The 20,013-nt window shown below is 39.0% G+C and overlaps 2 protein-coding genes and 1 pseudogene across 2 annotated transcripts; 1 reads left to right on the forward strand and 2 right to left on the reverse strand.

The window, feature by feature from the left end:
* Positions 1-1,662: 1,662 nt before the first annotated feature.
* On the reverse strand, positions 1,663-2,557 carry LOC113122930 (olfactory receptor 11A1-like; annotated as a pseudogene).
* A 6,462-nt stretch (positions 2,558-9,019) lies between these two features.
* On the forward strand, positions 9,020-9,946 carry LOC113123844 (olfactory receptor 11A1-like). The gene has a single exon (XM_026296167.1). The coding sequence runs from the start codon at positions 9,020-9,022 to the stop codon at positions 9,944-9,946; it is 927 nt and encodes a 308-aa protein (XP_026151952.1).
* Positions 9,947-18,606: 8,660 nt separating this feature from the next.
* LOC113123814 (olfactory receptor 6N2-like) lies at positions 18,607-19,533 on the reverse strand. The gene has a single exon (XM_026296119.1). It carries the CDS (start codon positions 19,531-19,533, stop codon positions 18,607-18,609), a length of 927 nt encoding a protein of 308 aa, XP_026151904.1.
* Between the last annotated feature and the right edge of the window lie 480 nt (positions 19,534-20,013).

The raw sequence follows: 20,013 nt of genomic DNA on the forward strand, positions 1-20,013 counted from the left end.
AAAAGTGTGTGTGTGTGTGTATGTCCCCCGTTAAAACATAACCTAATCGTGGTTTATTACACCTGACTTCAATTCCTCTAGCCACACCCAGTCCTGATTACTGCCACACCTGTTTGCAATCAAGAAATCACTGAAATGGGACCTGCCTGACAAAGTGAAGTAGACCAAAAGATCCTAAAAAGCTAGACATCATGCCGAGATCCAAAGAAATTCAAAAACAAATGAGAGAGTAATTAATATCTATCAGTCTGGAAAAGGTTCTAAAGCCAATTTAAAGCTTTGGGACTGCAGTGAACCACAGTGAGAGCCATTATCTACAAATGGCGAAAACATGGAACAGTGGAGAACCTTCCCAGGAGGGGCCGGCCAACCAAAATTACCCCAAGAGCGCAGCGACAACTAATCCAAGAGGTCACAAAAGGCCCCACAATATCATCCAAAGAACTGCAGGCCTCACTTCCCTCTGTTAAGGTCACTGTTTATGACTCCACCATAAGAAAGAGACTGGGTAAAAATGGTCTGCATGGCAGAGTTCCACGACATAAACCGCTGCTCAGCAAAAAGAACATAAAGGCTCGTCTCAGTTTTGCCAGAAAACATCTTGATGATCCCCAAGACTTTTGAGAAAATACTCTGTGGACTAACAAGACAAAAGTTGAACTTAAATTGAATTAAAAGGCGGTGTCAGTTTTGCTACATTGAGGTTGAATGTTGGGCTGGTTAGCGTTTCTCTCATGCCTTTGTATTTAAATAGACAAAAAATAAATATTCAACACTTAAACCTATAAATCCAATAATTATTTTAAGAAGCATCATTTAAGATGTTAGTGATATTAGAAACGAAGGATTTTTTGTCCTAGACTGTACACACTCGGTTGTCAGTTTATTAACACCAAACTTTGTCACTTTAATCCAACAGTCCTGTAATAAATCCTCCTTCATGAAGGTGATAATGTTCAGTTTGTGTTTCAAAGAGGTGCAGACTGAACTGTATGATTATTTTAGAAGATGTAGTCTGCTCTCCTCTTGAACTCCGCTGCATTATACAGAGAGGTGGTGTTGTTTTTTAGGCTGAACTCAATGATATGAAAGAGGGTAGAGAAAAGAAAAGAGATTCATGTCAGTACAATGCAATCCAATTCAGCAGCATGACAAACTACAACCTCCAAAATGATCAACAAGTTGAATCAACACGTCTCTGAAACAGTTGGACCACAAACTGAACATTATCACCTTCATGAAGGAGGATTTATTACAGGACTGTTGGATTAGACTGACAAAGTTATAGTTAGGTGGACCTAATAAACTGACAATGGAGTGTTTATACTTTAACAATACACCCAGATATGATGCCAATATGAAAATATTCAGTCAATTAACAGTTAAGCCACAACAAACTGGAAACACAAGAATCAAACTGACAATTAGAATCAAACTGTATTTCTGGGTTCTGCAGCAAATTGCTTAGTTAGTAGTGATTACATAGTGTAGTTGAAGCTGATAATGCTCTTTACTGTGATTTAGGGTTTTAGAAACATCTTTACACTCAATACTTTTCAAGGCTCAGAGAAATCACATCTCTGTTTCATTCTGACACTAAACAATGACTGTACAACAGTTATCAGTGTTAGTACATTAGACTGTTTTACCTGGACAGAACAATTTCCTGAGGTGTTTATAAATTTCTTTCATTTTTAGTCCATATATGATTGGATTGAAAAGAGGATGATACAAAATTATTTGTATCGACATTATTAAACGCACAATTTTCGGAAAATCTGTTTCCATTTGAACTAGAAGTACATCAAATGAACCCAAACAAGAAAAGTTGATTAGAACAATCAGGTGAGGTAAACAGGTCTGTGCAGCTTTTCTCCTGACTTCTCTACCACTTCGATAGGTGATTTATAAATATCCTTATGTAGGTAAAAAGGACGAAAAGCACAGGGAGAATTAAAAGATTAACAAAACAAATCAAACCAAATATACCTCTCTCTCTACTGCAAAACAGATGGTCAATTGTGCTGTTACAGGTAATACCTCTGAAATTAAACTTACAGAGTTTAACATCAGCATTCATTCCAGTTCGCACTGCTAACTGACCAGCAGGCAGAATCCAAGCTGTAACCAGTAAAATATACACGTTTCTTTTCCTCATGATAGTTGGATACTGCAGAGGTTTACATATAGACACATACCTGTCATAGGACATGGCTGCCAACAATAAAAACTCTGAACCACCTAAAGAATAACCAACTTGAAACTGAAAGAGACATGCTGGATATGATATGATCTGTTTTTCAGATAAAACATCAAACAGAATCTTTGGGTAGATAGCAGTGCTGAAAAAAACAGAGTTCAGTAACAAAGCTGCAATGAAAATGTACATAGGCTCATGGAGGTTTTTGTGAATCACTATCAGACACACAATAGTAGAATTACTGCAGATTATTAGAATATATGCTGTAAACATGATCACAAAATAAACAAATCTGTATTTGTCCAGTTCCACATATGCATCAATAGTTATATATGTTATATTTAGGTTATTATCCATTAAGGTTTAAAAACAAAGTGTTAATGACAAAGACTTGAAGTATCAAAGCAAAGATCACATGAACATATTATACAGTATATCTGTCATTGGATTGTCTAATGTATTCACTGATACCCGACCTTGACATGAACTTGTGTGTGTGTTGAAATATTGCAACAAATACAAACCTCCAGAATACAAAGTGACCTGTTTGACTCTGTGGGTTGATTTTTATCAGCTTGTTTCTCCCTCCATGGATCTCATTAAACTCTCCACCAAGAGCTGTCGTCATGTGAACAACATCAGACTCTACAGGCCTGAACCAGTGGAGGCCCATGGTATAGCTGACACAGGCAGTTTCCTATGGTGCTAATGTTTTGGGGGCACAGAGAAGGATAAACCTTCAGCATGGTCTGTGGACTGTGACCTCCACTACAGGCATATGGACACTGCAACAGTGCTAACCACTCAGCAATATACATCACAATATACAGTATAATATGGAAGGGAGGGTTAGGGTAGGGGAGCTCAGTGCACTGATGGTCCTCGGGCAGTCTATGTTACGTGTTTGGAGTGCTGGAGAGAGGAAGGAGAGACAGGACCCAAACGCAGGACAACGAGGCTTTATTAATAACTCTCCTGGAAATTTCAACAGTGCTGTTTCTGTACTATGATGTGCTCTAAATCCTGATTGAAAATCTTCAAATAGTTCATTCCTGTGTAAGTGGTCTGATAGCTGCTTAGCAACAGCCTTTTCTAGGATTTTAGAAATAAATGGCAGGTTGGATATTGGTCTATAATTAGCCAAGACTCCTGGATCAAGACTAGGCTTTTTGAGCAAAGGTTTGATTACTGCAGTCTTAAAGGCCTGTGGTACGTAGCCTGATACTAGAGATTAATTTACCAAGTCTAATAAAGATGAGTTCATTAATGGCAGGGATGGGGTCTAGTCGGGATGGGGTCTAAGAGACACGTTGATGATTTCGATGAAGCAACTACTGATGTAAATTCAGAGAGATCTATGGGAGAGAAGCAGTCTAAACATAACTGAGGTCCTACAGATGATTCAAGACCTACTGTAGTAGAAGATTCATTTATTGCAGGTATAGGAAGCATCTGCTGAATTTTATCTCTAATAGTTGTGATTTTATTTGTAAAGAAACTCATAAATTCATCACTGCTGAGAGCTAAGGGAACACTGGGCTCAACAGAGCTGTGACTTTTTGTCAGCCTGGCTACAGTGCTGAAAAGAAACTGGGATTGTTCTTATTTTCCTCTATTAGTGATGAATAGTATGCAGTTCTGGCTTTACGGAGAGCTTTTTTATATGTTAGTAGACTGTTTTTCCAGGCTAGAAAATATTCCTCTAAGTTTGTGGAACGCCACTTCCTTTCCAGCCTTCGTGATGCCTGCTTTAAGGTACGAATATGTAAATTATACCATGGGGCTAGTCTTCTCTGAATCACTAACTTCTTTTTCAGAGGGGCTACAGAATCAAGCATTTCACACAGTGAGGCTACAGCGCTGTCAACAACATGATCAATTTGGTAGGGAATGGGACTGAAGCAACTGCCCTCCACTATGTTTATACTTGGCATAGATGTAAATAAAGATGGAATCATTTTCTTAAATTTATTAACAGCGTTGTCAGATAAACATTTGCTGTAGTGGAATTTTCTTCCAAACGCTGCATGATCCATCATTTTAAATTCAAAAGTTATTAAAGAATGATCTGACAAAACAGGATTTGGGGGAAAAACTATTAGATGTTCAATTTCGATGCCATAGGTCAGAACAAGATCAAGGGTGTGATTGAAACAGTGGGTGGGTTTATTAACATTTTGAGTGAAACCAATTGAATTTAATATAGAATTAAATGCAATGCTGAGGCTGTTATTTTCAACATCTACATGAATGTTAAAATCTCCCACTATAATGACTTTATCTGATCTAAGCAGTAAATCAGACAGGAAGTCTGGGAATTCAGTTAAAAAGTCTTGAGTAAGGGACAGGTGGACGGTACACAGTGACAAGTAGAACTGGTTTTTGTGTTTGGATGAGAGAGACTAAGAGTGAGGCTCTCAAATGAGTTATAACTGTTCTGAGGATGAAAGTTTAATAAGTTTGAGTGGAAGATTGCAGCTACTCCTCCACCTCGACCTGTGCTTCGAGGAACATGACAGTTTTTATGACTGAGGGGGTTGATTCATTCAGACTGACATATTCATCCTGCTGTAACCAGGTTTCAGTAAGATAAAGTAGGTCAATTTGGTGATCAGTTATCAAATCATTTACTAACAGAGACTTAGGTGAAAGAGACCTAATATTTAATAATCCACATGTGCCTGTTCTGTTTTTCTGTTCAATAAGAGGAGTGGTCTTAATTTTTATTACGTTTTTATGAATAACTCCTCTTCTGTTAACTTCTGATTTATTTGATTTATATGTTCAAGGGGCAGACACAGTCTCTATGTGGTTTGAGGGGGGATGAGGGGCTCTAAGGAAACTGCAGACAGGCGTTTTAGACTGAGTCTCTGTGTCCCAGTCCCCACCCTGGATTGTCAGGCTTTAGGTTAATTAATAAACTAATTTCAAATTTCTAGAGAGCTGCACCATTCAAAGTGGGATGGATGCCATCCTTCGCTACCAGACCGGGTTTTCACCAGAAAGTGACCGAATTGTCTATGAAGCCCACATCGTTTGCTGGACACCACCTAGACAGCCAGCGACAAAACGACGACATGCAGCTAAACATGTCATCGCTGGTCAGATTGGGAAAATTTCGGAATCCGACATTAATTTAGCAAAGTTACACACTGACTCAACATTAATTTTAGTGACCTCCGATTGGCGTAATCGGGTGTCATTGCTGCCGACGTGAATAATAATTTTTCCATATTTACGGTTAGCCTTAGCCAGCAGCTTCAGATTTGACTCGATGTCGCCCGCTCTGGCCCCAGGAATACATTTGACTATGGTCGCTGGTCGCTCTCTATTTTCACGTTCCTGACTATGGAATCGCCAATTATCAGTCGGTTTTTCAGCGGGTGTGTCGCTGAGCGGGGAAAATCTATTAGAAACGTGAAGTATGTCAGTAGTGTCGTCAGCTGTCATCTGCCTTTGGCTAAGGTGAATGAATGTGTTAGGTAAATTCTTTTACCAAATAGACTCAGAGGACGAACTTTGGTAAGATTATATAGAAGTTTTACTTGCAAGGAGTAACAAGGTCATGGTCAACACATCAGTCTTCATGGTAACACAAAATGGAGGTGATTTCCCACAGAAAGACAACTGGGCCCTTATCAAACAGTCAAGGTTAGAGCAAACTGTTCTCACTGAGAGCAACACTTATATTTCCACAATACACAATAGGCCCCATTCAGAAGTGTTTCAGTGGGCCACCTCCACTCCGTGGTGAGCTCAGTGATGGTCCCGCTGCAGTTCACCTACCGACCTGGCATCGGAGTTGAGGACGCCATCATCTTCCTGCTTCACCGTGCTGCTGCCACACCTGGAGAAGCCCAGCAGTGCTGTGAGAATTCTGTTCTTTGACTTCTCCAGCCCATTCAACACCATACAGCCGGTGTTTTTAAGGGACAAACTGGAGAAGGCCGGCGTGGACTTTGACCTGCCGGAGTGGATCCTGGACTACCTCACAAACCGACCCCAGTTTGTGAGAGCCCGGGACAGTGTGTCCGACATCCTGACCTGCAGTGTGGGGGCCCCCCAGAGGACCGTCCTGGCCTCCATCCTCTTCACCCTCTACACTGCAGTCTTCAGACACAACACGGACGGCTGTGTTCTGCAGAAGTTCTCTGACGACTGTGAGATTGTCGGGCTCATCACGGATGGCGATCACGCAGAGTACAGAAGACTGATGCAGGACTTCGTGGACTGGTGTCAGCAGAACCGCCTCCTCTTTTTAGATTGGACTTAAACATTGCCAGAGATGAGGCTTGTCTAACATCATCAGGAAGACTATTCCAGGTTTTAGCTGCATATAACTGAAACGCTGCTTCTCCCTGTTTAGTCCTGAGTTGGGCACGAGCAGAAGGCCTGTCCCTGATGTTCTCAAAGTTCGAGATGGTTCATATGGCATCAGCATGTCAGAGAAGGACTGCAGTCGCAGCGGTCGTTGAAGGCCAAACCTGGTTTTAAGGGGATTTCAGAAAGGCTGCAGAGAAGAACTTTTGTTTGATCTCAAGGAAATTTTGGCAAACCATGGGATGACTCAGGAAGGGAAGGCAGGGTCTGATGCAGGCTGTGTTCTGCAGGGGGGAGAACTGCTGACCCAGACTAGCAATATCATCAGGTGGCGGAAGGATCATTTTGAGGAACTCCTGAGCCCAATGTACATGTACTCTAATGGTTTTTGGTAGTTGCTGATGTAGTTGAGATACTCATCAGTGGCAAAGATGCTGAAAGCACTGGACATTGTGGGTGTTTCTTGGATGACACACTTCTTCAGTGTCACACAGAACATGGGGACAGTGCATATGGAGTGGCAGACTGGGGTGGGGGTTCCTATCTTTAAAAAAGGGAAGTCAAGGGTTTTTGCCAATCACAAAGGCATCACAGTGCTCACCCTCCCTAGGAAAGCCTATGCAAGGGTGTTGGAAAGGAGGCTCCAATCAATTACTGAAGGAACAATGCAGATTCAACCCTGCCGTTAGTGATACGCGGATGGCGGTTACATTTGTGGGATAATCCGCGGGTCAGGTTGGTGAAGTAATAAGAAAATGCATTCTGATTAATTATGGGTGGGTTGTGGGTGGTTGAGATCAATCATTATAACATCATGCTTAAAACAAAGAATTAGAGTAATTAAACTGATGATTGGCTGCAGGTCGAGTGCACAGATCCATATCGGACAAAATTATAGGTGCAGGTGAATAATTTATTTGAAGCAGCAGATGCAGGCAACATTTTAGTTCATCTGCACATGATTAACTGGCCGTGAAGCAATGGACCAAGTCTTTACCTTTGCTTATGACTGGGTTCCCTTGGGAGTCTTGAAGGGGTCACTGCAGGAGCAAAGGGTACAGGCAGTCTTGCTATGAGTCTTTCATCCTTGTATAACCGGAATGAGAGTTGTATCTGCATTCTTGGGAAAAAATGAAACACATTCCCAACCCCTTGTCTGCGATCCAATTTATGTTCTTCAACGTGTAGATGAGGTCCTGTAGGCTTCAGCAGGCCATGACTTTCAGCAGCTACTAGGGCAGTCTTTGTGACTTAAAGTGGGAATAATGGGTTTTGTTCGTAGGGTTCTGATATGGAAAGAGTGCTCGGAGTAAAACTGCTGCTCCTTTGCACCCAAAGAAGCCAGCTGACACGATTCAGGCATCTGTTTAGGATACCTCCTGGATGACTTTTACTTGAGGTTTCCTGGGCACTTCCAAATGGTAGCAGGCAGACCCAGAAGGTCTGCTTATGATGATGGATCCCAAAGGAAGAGCTGGAAATTGTTTCTGGGGAGAGGGACATTTGCAACATCGTACTAAACCTGATGTGATCCAGGAGAAACAGCAGCAAATGTTGGGTAGATGATTTCATAGATAGATATAGCCCAGAGCCATCTGCATAGCAGTGGTAATTAATGCAGTGCTACCTAATAACATTGGCTAAGAGAAACATGTATAAGGTGAACAGAATCGGTCCTAACACAGAACCTTGTGGAACTCCCTGACTAACTTTTGAGTGCATGGAAGGTTCATCATGAACAAATTGGAATCTTCCTGATAAATAAAATTGGAATCAATTTAATACTGTTTCTTTGATTCCAATCACATGCTCCAGTCTCTGTAATAAGATGCTGTGGTCGGTGGTGTCAAAAGCAGCACAACTACAGAGTTGAGTCCATTATCTTAGGCTAAAAGATGATTGTTGGTGACTTTTAACAGTGCTGTTTCTGTACTATGATGTGCTCTAAATCCTGATTGAAGATCTTCAAATAGTTTCTTTCTGTGTAAGTGGTTTGATAGCTGCTTAGCAACAGCTTTTTCTAGAATTTTAGAAATAAATGGGATATGGAAACGTGACTTATACACTGAAGTGACTTATACACTTTTTTTTTCCTTCAAAAAGGCTGTTTTTGTTGAAAGCAACTCATAGTCTGGAAACCATGGTAGTAGCTGATACTTTATTACAGGATGCATGCGGAAGTAAAATAGATCAAATGGTGCAGTAATCTCAGGCCTCCAGGGTTTGATTAAGTACTTTGGATATCTTTTATGGTGGAGACTTTAATGAGATCCATGGAGGGTAAAGCAAACTAATAAAAACTTTCCACAGCTTTGAACACTTCACTCTCTGAAGGGAGCAGGTCAACACACAAGTGCAGTGAAAGTCATTGGTCAGTGAATGGATAAGATGCTCCAGTACAGGTTGGATATTGATAACATTGTTATCATGAATGATTATTGGAATTAGATTTTTTCTTTATCTGCTGTGATTATTAAACATTAGTTATATGAAACATAAATGGAGAATGAATTAAATATTACACATATAAATCTTGATGGTTATGTGGAAGTTCACAAATACAGATATGTTTATTTTTTGCTAATGTTTACTGTTTATATTTTAATAGTCTGCTTTAACTCTACTATTGTGTGTCTTATCTGGATTCACAAAAACCTCCATGAGCCTATGTACATTTTCATTGCAGCTTTGTTACTCAACTCTGTTCTTTACAGCACTAATATCTACCCAAAGCTACTGATCGATGTTTTATCTGAAAAACAGATCATATCATATTCAGCCTGTCTTGTTCAATTCTTTACAAATTATTCTTTAGGCAGTGCTGAGTTTTTACTGTTGGCAGCCATGTCCTATGACAGGTATGTGTCTATATGTAAACCTCTGCAGTATCCAACTATCATGACAAAAACAAACATCTGTATTTTCCTGGTTCTTGCTTGGTTTTTAGCTGCCTGTCATACTGCTGTACCAACAATACTGAGTGCTGAAACTAAACTGTGTAACTTTACTGTCAAAGGAATATTTTGTAACAATGCAATTTATGGACTTCATTGCATAAGATCAAATATAATATCTGTATATGGTGTAGTTGCTTTAGTAGATCTCTTAATTCTCCCTTTTCTCTTCATAGTTTTCACATACACAAAGATATTTATTATCACCTATCGAAGTGGTAGAGAAGTCAGGAGAAAAGCTGCAGAGACCTGTTTACCTCACCTGATGGTTTTAATCTGTTACTCCTGTTTGAATGTGTATGATATTGTTATAGCTCGAGTTGAATCCAGTTTTCCAAAAACTGCACGTTTAATAATGACATTACAAACAATTGTGTATCACTCTTTGTTTAATCCACTGATATATGGGCTGAAAATGAAAGAAATTTCTAAACATCTCAACAGGTTGTTCTGTCCAGCCAGAATCATCTGATGCATTAACAGTGAAATAATGATTAACGTGTCTGTTCTCCATAAGTGTCTTTACTGTTTACTACAGACACTCTTTACTTGAGACTGAACAGCACAATGTGTAAATAATAACCAGTAAAAATCATATTTACTGTTCCCAGCTGTGTCTGTCACTGCTGCACATGCTGACACCAGAGAAATTCATTATTTTTCACGTCCAGCTGGGACCTGAATGACCCTGTGTGCCTGGACAAACAGGAGAAGAAAGTTTGAGTGTGTGTGGTGGTCGGTGCTGGAGCATGTCTGATGGTTTTCATGTCAGATGTGGCCTTTGACCATGTTGAAAGGACAGGTTTGTTTGTAACTAAGCATTTCTGACATTTGTGATGAGAAAAAATGTAAAACACAATAAACCTAAAATAAACTGTGGTGTTGCTGTCAGGTAGTTATTTCCTCATCATGGGCTCGTCTGCATCTGCAGAACACACAGTGGGACACACACACACACCAAAGCAACACTGAGGGAACCAGAGTCCAACAGCCTGAGTCTGGTTAATGTTGGATGGACCTTTGTCAGTCCTGTTCACTGTAACTGTCCAGGGAGGGGGGTCTGTCTTTGAAATGTGTTTCCTGAGGTTTTTCCCTTTTGTCTGATGTTTTTAAAATGAGCTCAACATATTTAGATTTAGTTCAATGCTGCGTTTGTCTGATGTAATAATTTAATATTGGGCCAGTTACCGTCAGACGATGGAACACATGTAAAGTTAAGATTTGGTGGTTTCTGCTGGCAGACAATCATTGTCTGACCTGTTGATGTACCTGTGATTAACAAGTGTTTGTTAATGGACAAATTAACCAAAGAAGGATCAGGAATTTGTAGAAACTGACTATGAAACTATCACTGATTTAGCAGGAAAGTGCCATTACATAAATAATAAGATAAGGTAAAGTTTATTCATCCCTGAAGGAAATTCAGGTGGTCGTGTAGTTAAGTATGTCAGTAGTGAGAGTCGTCAGCTGTCATCTGCCTTTGGCTAAGGTGAATGAATGAATAAACAGAAATGAAATAAATTAAATGAAATTATATAAATAAATAAATAGGTAGCGGTTGCTTTAAGGGCTCCTCTAGTTATCCCTCAGGCCGTAGTCATTTGTGTAGTGTACCTTAGTATCATTATTGCCAGGAATTTAGCTATTTATACATGTATGTATTTTTATTGAATAAGTCCAATAAACAGTCTGTTCTTATAATTTTTTCTTTTAATATTCAGATGTACTAAGTAATACACCAATTCTTGAAAAAATCTCCCCAAGATTGTGAGTTTAACTGGTTTTATGGTGAACTTTCAACTAGTTCAAAGTCGAGGTTTGGGCCTTTTCCACTGCCCGGCCACATAACACGGGTCTGCCATTAGATCCTAACGACCCTCAGCTTTGCTCACATCTATTGTTCATCTAATGAGTCTATAAGGGTCAGGTGTGAAGTGAAACAAACTCAGGAGGTACTGGGGCAGTTTTAAGTGAAAGTGAAAGTGACTTCCCTTCCCTTGCAGTAGGGAAGGACAGCTGTGCGTTTTATCTCAACCTCTACAGTGACCCTATTAAACATGCAGTCAAGGAGTTGGCCTTTTTGGAAAGCAATACCACAGTTATCACAGACATGCAGTAGAAGGGCACGGCAAATAAAAAAGGACAGTTTCTTATGTACAGAAATGATGAGCATATGGAGTTTGGTGAACTTCTACTCATCTTGATTCAAAATGAAACATCTGTGTATGTTTTGATAGATATCCACAAAGGCATCTTCCTCTCAGAATACCATCTGTCTTCTGTGACAAAGGAGAGTCTTGGGTTACAGTGTATTAACATTAATGACCTGCCCGATTTTTGTCCTTTGGTATCATACATTCTTGATGGATACCAAGTCATTCCACTGAAACACAGTATTGTGGCAAAATAAGGAAGGTGTAGTTAAAGCTCACTTACTACTTATTGTAAATATTTGACATGTATTGTACATCTTTGTATATATTGTATATCTATTGTACATTTTTGTGTTATGTTTGAAGGTGGCATTTCTTTTTCAGTGAAAAAATGAATGACTCCGAGCGAACCTCCCTAGATGTTGCCATCATGGATGTCCTACCAGAACTTCCAGCAGTAAACAAAAAGATCCTGGAAGAGCATTTGCAGTCCATTGGATTTGAGACATATGATGATCTACGATTTGTAAACGGAGGCCGATTTGATGACCGTATTAAGACCTGTACAAGCCAGAAAGCTTCTTTCTGTTTGGAAACGGAAATGTAAGTAAAATCACCACACAATGTTTTTCAACATATAAAAATATGTAATCTATTCAAAATCAAAAGCAGTCGTGCACATTGTGTGATATTGTACAGTGTGACTCATAACCTTATTTATTTGTCATTTAAAGACCAAACTCCCGAGGACAGCTCACTATCATCTGTGGAAGCCTCACCTATCCAGTCGCCGTCATCACTCTCCGTTTCACCACAAAGTACGCCAATCTCCTTCAGCACCCCAGGATTTCACACACAGTGGGACGACAACTTTGAAATTCCTGCGTGAGAGTAAATCAAGACTGAATTTATTTATTTACTTCATTTTATTTCACATAAATCTGTCATATAAATATTAACAGAAGTGCCTGCATTTTAATTAGGTACCGCACTCTTACGGTCCTGAAATTCCATGGAGTACATTTCCTGAGGAAGTGATGCATTCTTTGGAGAGGGGGAAAAGGCTAAGCCCAAAACTGAGGAGACAAATGGTCCGGATTGTGGTGACTAAGATGATGGAAAAATGCCCTCATGTAGGTAAAAAGCATTCAACTGACGTTGCAAAAAAAGTGGTGGCAAAATATCCCAATTCTCTGCAAGATGTTATAGAGGGCGATATTGTTGGAACAGGCTACCATTCCTGTCAAACAGTTGCAAAACAGAACTGAAAATATGAGGCGCACTTCAACACCCAAATAAGAAAAAGAAGTCCCACTGATGACTCAGATGACACAGACGAAATCCCATTAGAAGAGAGAGTAGCAATGCAGGACATCTATGGATGCATTAAATGGAATGTAAAATTTCTGCCCCGTGAAGAAACTCAAGAGAGCCAGCAGCAAAAGATGGAAAAACTCAGGGTGATGTTCCAACCATCTGATGCTAATGCAGAGGAGGTAAAAAGTTTAATGAAGTCTCAGGCCACCTCAGGATTCGTTGCCCTTCTTTGAAACCCTTCTGGGGCAAAAAATCCTGAGACTAAATCCAGAATTACATTTTTTGTGTTCTTTTTGTACAGAAATTTCCTTGGTATATCTTAGTAATATGTATGGTCTGTATGGCACTGCTGAGACAATACACATAGTGTGCCTAAAACTTTTGCACGGTACTATATACAGTATCTCACAAAAGTGAGTACACTCCTCCCATTTTTGCAAATATTTTATTGTATCTTTTCATGGGACAACTCTATAGAAATGAAACTTTAATATAACTTGCCTATGCCTATAGAGTTATCCCACAAAAAGATCCCATAAAATATTTGCAGAAATGAGAGGGATGTAGTCACTTTTGTGAGATGCTGTATGTATGTATTTACAAAACTTGCTGATCAATTAAAATGCTCAATATGCTTTTATTCTACAGGTGTTTTTTCTCGATCAACCCAGAGAAAGGATCGAAAGTAGAGAAAAGCTCGAAGCGCTGTCTGAACATCAACCCTCTAGTCCTCACAGTCATACAGGAACTTGCTGACTACGAGTGGGGTGAAGGCTAAATGTCTTTCTGTGCACTCTGACTGTTCATTTGAGAAGAGGTACTGTTAGTTTTCATTAAGACTTTAAAACAAAAATTACATATTGTGCCTTATTTACCATAATACAAATTGTGGGTTTAATTACCATATGTTTTGCCATTATTGTCATAATACACAAAGCTAAAACTTCTGAAACGAACAGTCAGAGGATTAGCCTCTTTAAAGCTGGACATTTTTCTGTTTCTTTCAAAGTTTAAAGCATAACGCTGGCATTATTTAATTTTTTGGAACAACCTGTGCCTGGCAGTACAACAGGGCACTTTAAGTTTCGGTTTTGTTTTAAAAGTGCCTGGTTAGGTGGGTTTCAGCAGCTGGCTAAGGTACTTGAGTTACATTTTGTCAAATTTACCCATTGCTGCACATTGTGGTAGAAATTTTGTTAAGTTTGAGAGTTGCTAATTCTCAGAAAACAACCACAAGTGTGATGAATCATCTCAGTTTAATCACGGGCCCGGAGAGGACGTTCTTGCAGAAGGTCCTCTCCCGTCTGTGTTAAAAGACCAGTTTATATACATTTTGACAAGAAAGGGGTGGACTAATCTTGAACAGACTCCACGTTTGTTCAGGTACTATCTTCAGTCTTCTTACCATCAAAGAAACAAATTGTTGGCAGTTATTTACAACTTCTTACCCTAAAACACTAAACCAATAAAACAGACAGAACCACATACCATGAAAGGGTCAAGCAAACATTCAACCCCCACATTGGTTTAAGTTGGTGACCATTTGCTCTGTTGTAAAATCCTCACATTCCCCCCTTTTGACACAAAGTGTCAACACAATTATAATTACCAATCAGAGGGAAAAAAACATTACATTATTAGTCAGGGTATTTCTATAGCACTGTCATCATATGGGTTTCCTGAGGATGGGTTTCATATCATATGGGTTTCAATTGTATTTCATCAGTCTTTGTTGATTCAGTTATAGGATATGTGTCCAGTTTCCATGCGGGTGCAACAATCAGCTGGTGACTCACTCACCCCCCTTTTGTCCAGTATCATGAATCTGAAACCAGCAGACTCTCAGAGGAATTGCAGTCCGCACAGCTTCATCCAAGGTGTCCATCGTAGCGGTGAATTGTTGTGATCCCACTGGTGCTGTGTTGTGGGTCTGATGTGTCCCCATCGGAGTTTGACGAACCTGTAACACATAACTTCTACTTTCTCACCCTACATTTCAATTTTACCTTCTTATTCTCCTCAACATCATTTCTCTAACTTTACCCTTAATTCTGCAGCAGTTTTTTCTTACTTCTATTTCTGCCTCCCTTTCTCACTCCTGAAAAGAGTGCCAATTTATTTCTTCCTTATTTGTTTTCCTTCTTTCACTTCCTCTTCTCCTTCTCAACAACATTCTATAACCATATTTTTTAACCCATTTTTCTACCATCATTTAGCACTGGGGCTGGTGCTGACACTTTCATTGGGCTTATAACACACACAATAATTTCTCATTCACACTGATCTTCCCATCTCATCGTATGGTCAGATCTTATCATGCAAACACTAACTTTGGATGACTCACTCCAGCCAGGTAGTTTGTATGACACATTCGTTCCGAGCAACGTACCCTTATTGTACACACATTGTGCATACAAGACACTGAAGGAGTCACCACAAAGCTTATGACATTATCATCACATTCATATGCCCAGTTCATGATATGGGACAAATTCTAAGGTGGTTCTTATAGACAATAATAGTTCACTTCTTATAGCCAATAACATCTTACTCCTCATAGACAATAGCATACTTCTCATTAACAATAGCTTACTTCTCATTTAACAACATTGTTGTATTTCTCATTAACAATAGCGTACTTCTCATTTAACAGCTTAGTTCACATTAACAACATTATCGAACTTCTCATTAACAATCAGAGCTTACTTCTTCAGTACTGTCTTAATTTTTTCATGTTTTCCACGTACGGGTCGTTTCCTTAATAAACCATATGGCTTCCCGAAGGAAGACTTACGTTTGTAATCCTCAGCCAGTGGGGTTTTCTCGTTGTTTCTTTTTTTTTTTCTTCTTTTTTGTTTTTTGTTTTTTTAGGATTACTTTTTCATCATCTGGCGTCTGTCCTCAGACACACTGGTCTCATTACCAGGAGGGATTACAAAGATCACGTGATTACCAAACACACACACCTAGGGTTTTTCATTTTGACGCAGACCAAAAACATAAATCAACACTTAACAGACATACACAAGAAATGATTCATAACACTGTACTCACTTATCAAAGGAATGGAGCATCCACTGTCCGCCACCCGTTCTGACCTCAGGTGGGATTCCAGCCCTCCGTTTGTCGGAGCGGAACTTTCCCTTCATTTTTAAATTTTACCACCGGTGGTTCCATCGGTCCAGAACAGGCGCCGGTCAGTGGCCTGTCCATCCCATCCTCGTCGCCAAATTGTGGTAGAAATTTTGTTAAGTTTGAGAGTTGCTAATTCTCAGAAAACAACCACAAGTGTGATGAATCATCTCAGTTTAATCACGGGCCCGGAGAGGACGTCCTTGCAGAAAGTCCTCTCCCGTCTGTGTTAAAAGACCAGTTTATATACATTTTGACAAGAAAGGGGTGGACTAATCTTGAACAGACTCCACGTTTGTTCAGGTACTATCTTCAGTCTTCTTACCATCAAAGAAACAAATTGTTGGCAGTTATTTACAACTTCCTACCCTAAAACACTAAACCAATAAAACAGACAGAACCACATACCATGAAAGGGTCAAGCAAACATTCAACCCCCACATTGGTTTAAGTTAGTGACCATTTGTTCTGTTGTAAAATCCTCACAACGTTTCGGTCCTTATAGCAACAAACTTGCACAATAGGGCTATGAGTTTAATAACACTGGTGTTGTCTTTTAAGGTCCAGGCGCATAACCCAGTTCAATCAAAATTTTGTTTACATGCTTAGATGCTGATATTAGAATGTAGGAAACTGAAATAAACAATTTTGAATTCCATTTGTGATAATTTCCTTTGAAATATGACCCAAACCAGTTAGTTCAGGAAATGTTGATAATGGTTTTCTAGTTGCTGTCTCTGGAAATGTTTCACAGTAGGACTTGAAACTTATGAACAAAAACGTTACTACACTTTAAAATAAATTTCCCAAAAATTATTTTCCTCTCGTCTTTTCTCATGATGTATTTTTGCATGTGTTGATAAAGGCATAGCAGTAATCATTTTGCAGGTTTAAAAGTAATTTTTACATTATAACTTGATTATTAAAACAGAAAAACACAGCATATTATCAATAGATTTCACAGAACAGCTCCATTTAAAATGCAACGTTTTACTGTTGTTCCACCAGATTAAATTAGTTTTTTGTTTGGTATTTTCCTGTTAATTTGACCATTTATTGATGCACTATTAGCAATTGTTATTTGTAAAAAATACAGTAAATGGTCTATTTATATACAACACTGTTATGTGAAATGAACACTTTTTTTGGTAGACATAACAGTTTTTTAACGTGATTCAGCTGTGATTTCATTCACTGTAAATCAATTTACATATTTTGCCAGTAAAGTTATCTACTGTTCTGCTGTATTTTTTACAGGAATTCTCTGGTAACCACAACTGCCAGTATTTTCCTGTAAAAACAACAGTTTTTTTTTTTTTTACAGTGTAGCCATTAGGCCACGACTGCCCCACGACTTCATTTTAAGGTGAGGTCAAAGCAATTTATCCATCAATTGATGTTCTAAATCTCACCTATGGCCATAAGCTTTGAGTAGTGACTGAAAGAATCAGACTGCAGCTTAAAGTGGAAGTAATGAGTTTTGTTTGTGGGGTTATGACATGCAAAGAGTGTTCAGAGTAAAAAAGAAGAAGCCAGCTGAGGTTGTTCAGGCATCTGATTACGTCCAACTGGTAGCAGGCAGACCCAGAAGGCACTGGAGAGATTACATAAGTCATCTGGCAGGCTAACGACTTGGGATCCCAAGAAAGAGCTGGAAATTGTTTCTGGGGAGAGGGACATTTGTACCACCTTACTGAACCTGCTGCAGTCCAGGAGAAACAGCAAATTGTTTGATAGATGATTTCATAGATAGATATAGCCCAGAGTCATCTGCATAGCAGTGGTGATTAATACAATACTACCTAATAACGCTAGGGAAACATTGTTTAAGGTGAAAAGAATCTTGTGGAACTCCATGACTAATTTTTGTGTGTGTGCACGGTTTTTCATGAACATGAACAAATTGGAATCTGTCCGATAAATTGGAACCACTTTAATGCTGTTCATTTGATTCCAGTCACATGCTCCAGTTTCTGTAATAAGATGCTGTGGTCAATGGTGTCAAATGCAGCACTAAGGTCTAGCAGGACAAGTATAGACGTGTCCATTATCTGAGGCTAAGAGAAGATCGTTGGTGGCTTTGTTGCAGATGAGCCCATGATGAGGAAATAACTACCTGACAGCAACAACACAGTTTATTTTAGGTTTATTGTGTTTTACATTTTTTCTCATCACAAATGTCAGAAATGCTTAGTTACAAACAAACCTGTCCTTTCAACATGGTCAAAGGCCACATCTGACATGAAAACCATCAGACATGCTCCAGCACCGACCACCACACACACTCAAACTTTCTTCTCCTGTTTGTCCAGGCACACAGGGTCATTCAGGTCCCAGCTGGACGTGAAAAATAATGAATTTCTCTGGTGTCAGCATGTGCAGCAGTGACAGACACAGCTGGGAACAGTAAATATGATTTTTACTCTCAAGAAATAAACTGTTTCTTAATTTAGATATGAAACATATCATAATCAAGACATGATTTTATAAGAAAGAAATGACTATACATTAGGAACTGTGAATGAATGAATCAGGTGATTCTGGCTGGACAGAACAACCTGTTGAGATGTTTAGAAATTTCTTTCATTTTCAGCCCATATATCAGTGGATTAAACAAAGGATGGTACAAAACTATTTGTAAAGTCATTATTAAACGTGCAGTTTTTGGAAAACTGGATTCCACTCGAACTATAGCAATATCATATATACTCAAACAGGAGAAACTGATTAAAACCATCAGGTGAGGTAAACAGGTCTCTGCAGCTTTTCTCCTGACTTCTCTACCACTTTGATAGGCGATAATAAATATCTTTGTGTATGTGAAAATTATGAAGAGAAAAGGGAGAATTAAGAGATCAAATAAAGCAAATACGCCATATACAGTAATTACACTTGTTCTTACACAATAAAGTCCATAAAGTGCATTGTTACAAAATATTCCTTTTAAAGTAAAGTTGCACAGTTTAGTTTCAGCACTCAGTATTGTTGGGATTGCAATATGACAGGCAGCTACAAACCAAGCAAGAACCAGGAAAATACAGATGTTTGTTTTTGTCATGATAGTTGGATACTGCAGAGGTTTACATATAGACACATACCTGTCATAGGACATGGCTGCTAACAGTAAAAACTCTGCAGTACCTAAAAAATAAAATATAAAATACTGAAAGAGACAGGCTGAATATGATATGATCTGTTTTTCAGATAAAACATCGATCAGTAGCTTTGGGTAGATATTAGTGCTGAAAAGAACAGAGTTCAGTAACAAAGCTGCAATGAAAATGTACATAGGCTCATGGAGGTTTTTGTGAATCCAGATAAGACACACAATAGTAGAGTTAAAGCAGATTATTAGGAGATAAATTATAAACATGATCACAAAATAAACATATCTGTATTTGTCAACTTCCACATACCCTTCAATATTTAGACATGTAACATTTAACTCACAATCCATTAATGTTATCTGAAGTGTTCATTAATGAAATGTGCAAATAGCCTAAGCAGTGACAATTATTTCCTCTTAAAAATTCCATCAACAACCAACCTGTTCTGGAGCATCGTATTCATTCACAGACAGACCTTGAAATTCACATGTATGTTCATCTGTAATATTCAGAAGTGAGAGGTTTGATGCTGTGAAAACTTTTTATTAGTTTGCTTCAGTCTCAGTGGGTCTCATTAAACTTTCCACCATAATAGATTATCAAAGGTAAAGAACTTTGTTACACGCTGGACTCCACATATTACAACATCATCTGATCTCTTGTATGCAAACATTCACCTGATTATGTAATCACTGTTGAACTCAGTTTATTATCTGTATTAGTCCACAACTCCTGTCATGGTCTGTTTGCTGCGTGAGAGGAGACATTTTAGACATGTCAGTTGGGGCAGTCGTGGCCTAATGGATAGGGAGTCGGACTTATAAGTCATG

This window comes from Mastacembelus armatus, chromosome 21, assembly GCF_900324485.2.
Source record: "Mastacembelus armatus chromosome 21, fMasArm1.2, whole genome shotgun sequence".
In the NCBI taxonomy this organism is placed as follows: domain Eukaryota; kingdom Metazoa; phylum Chordata; class Actinopteri; order Synbranchiformes; family Mastacembelidae; genus Mastacembelus; species Mastacembelus armatus.

Excerpts from the sequence above, each read along its gene's own strand:
- LOC113123844 (XM_026296167.1), top strand. The coding sequence starts at position 9,020 with ATGGAGAATGAATTAAATATTACACATATAAATCTTGATGGTTATGTG.
- LOC113123814 (XM_026296119.1), bottom strand. The coding sequence starts at position 19,533 with ATGGATTGTGAGTTAAATGTTACATGTCTAAATATTGAAGGGTATGTG.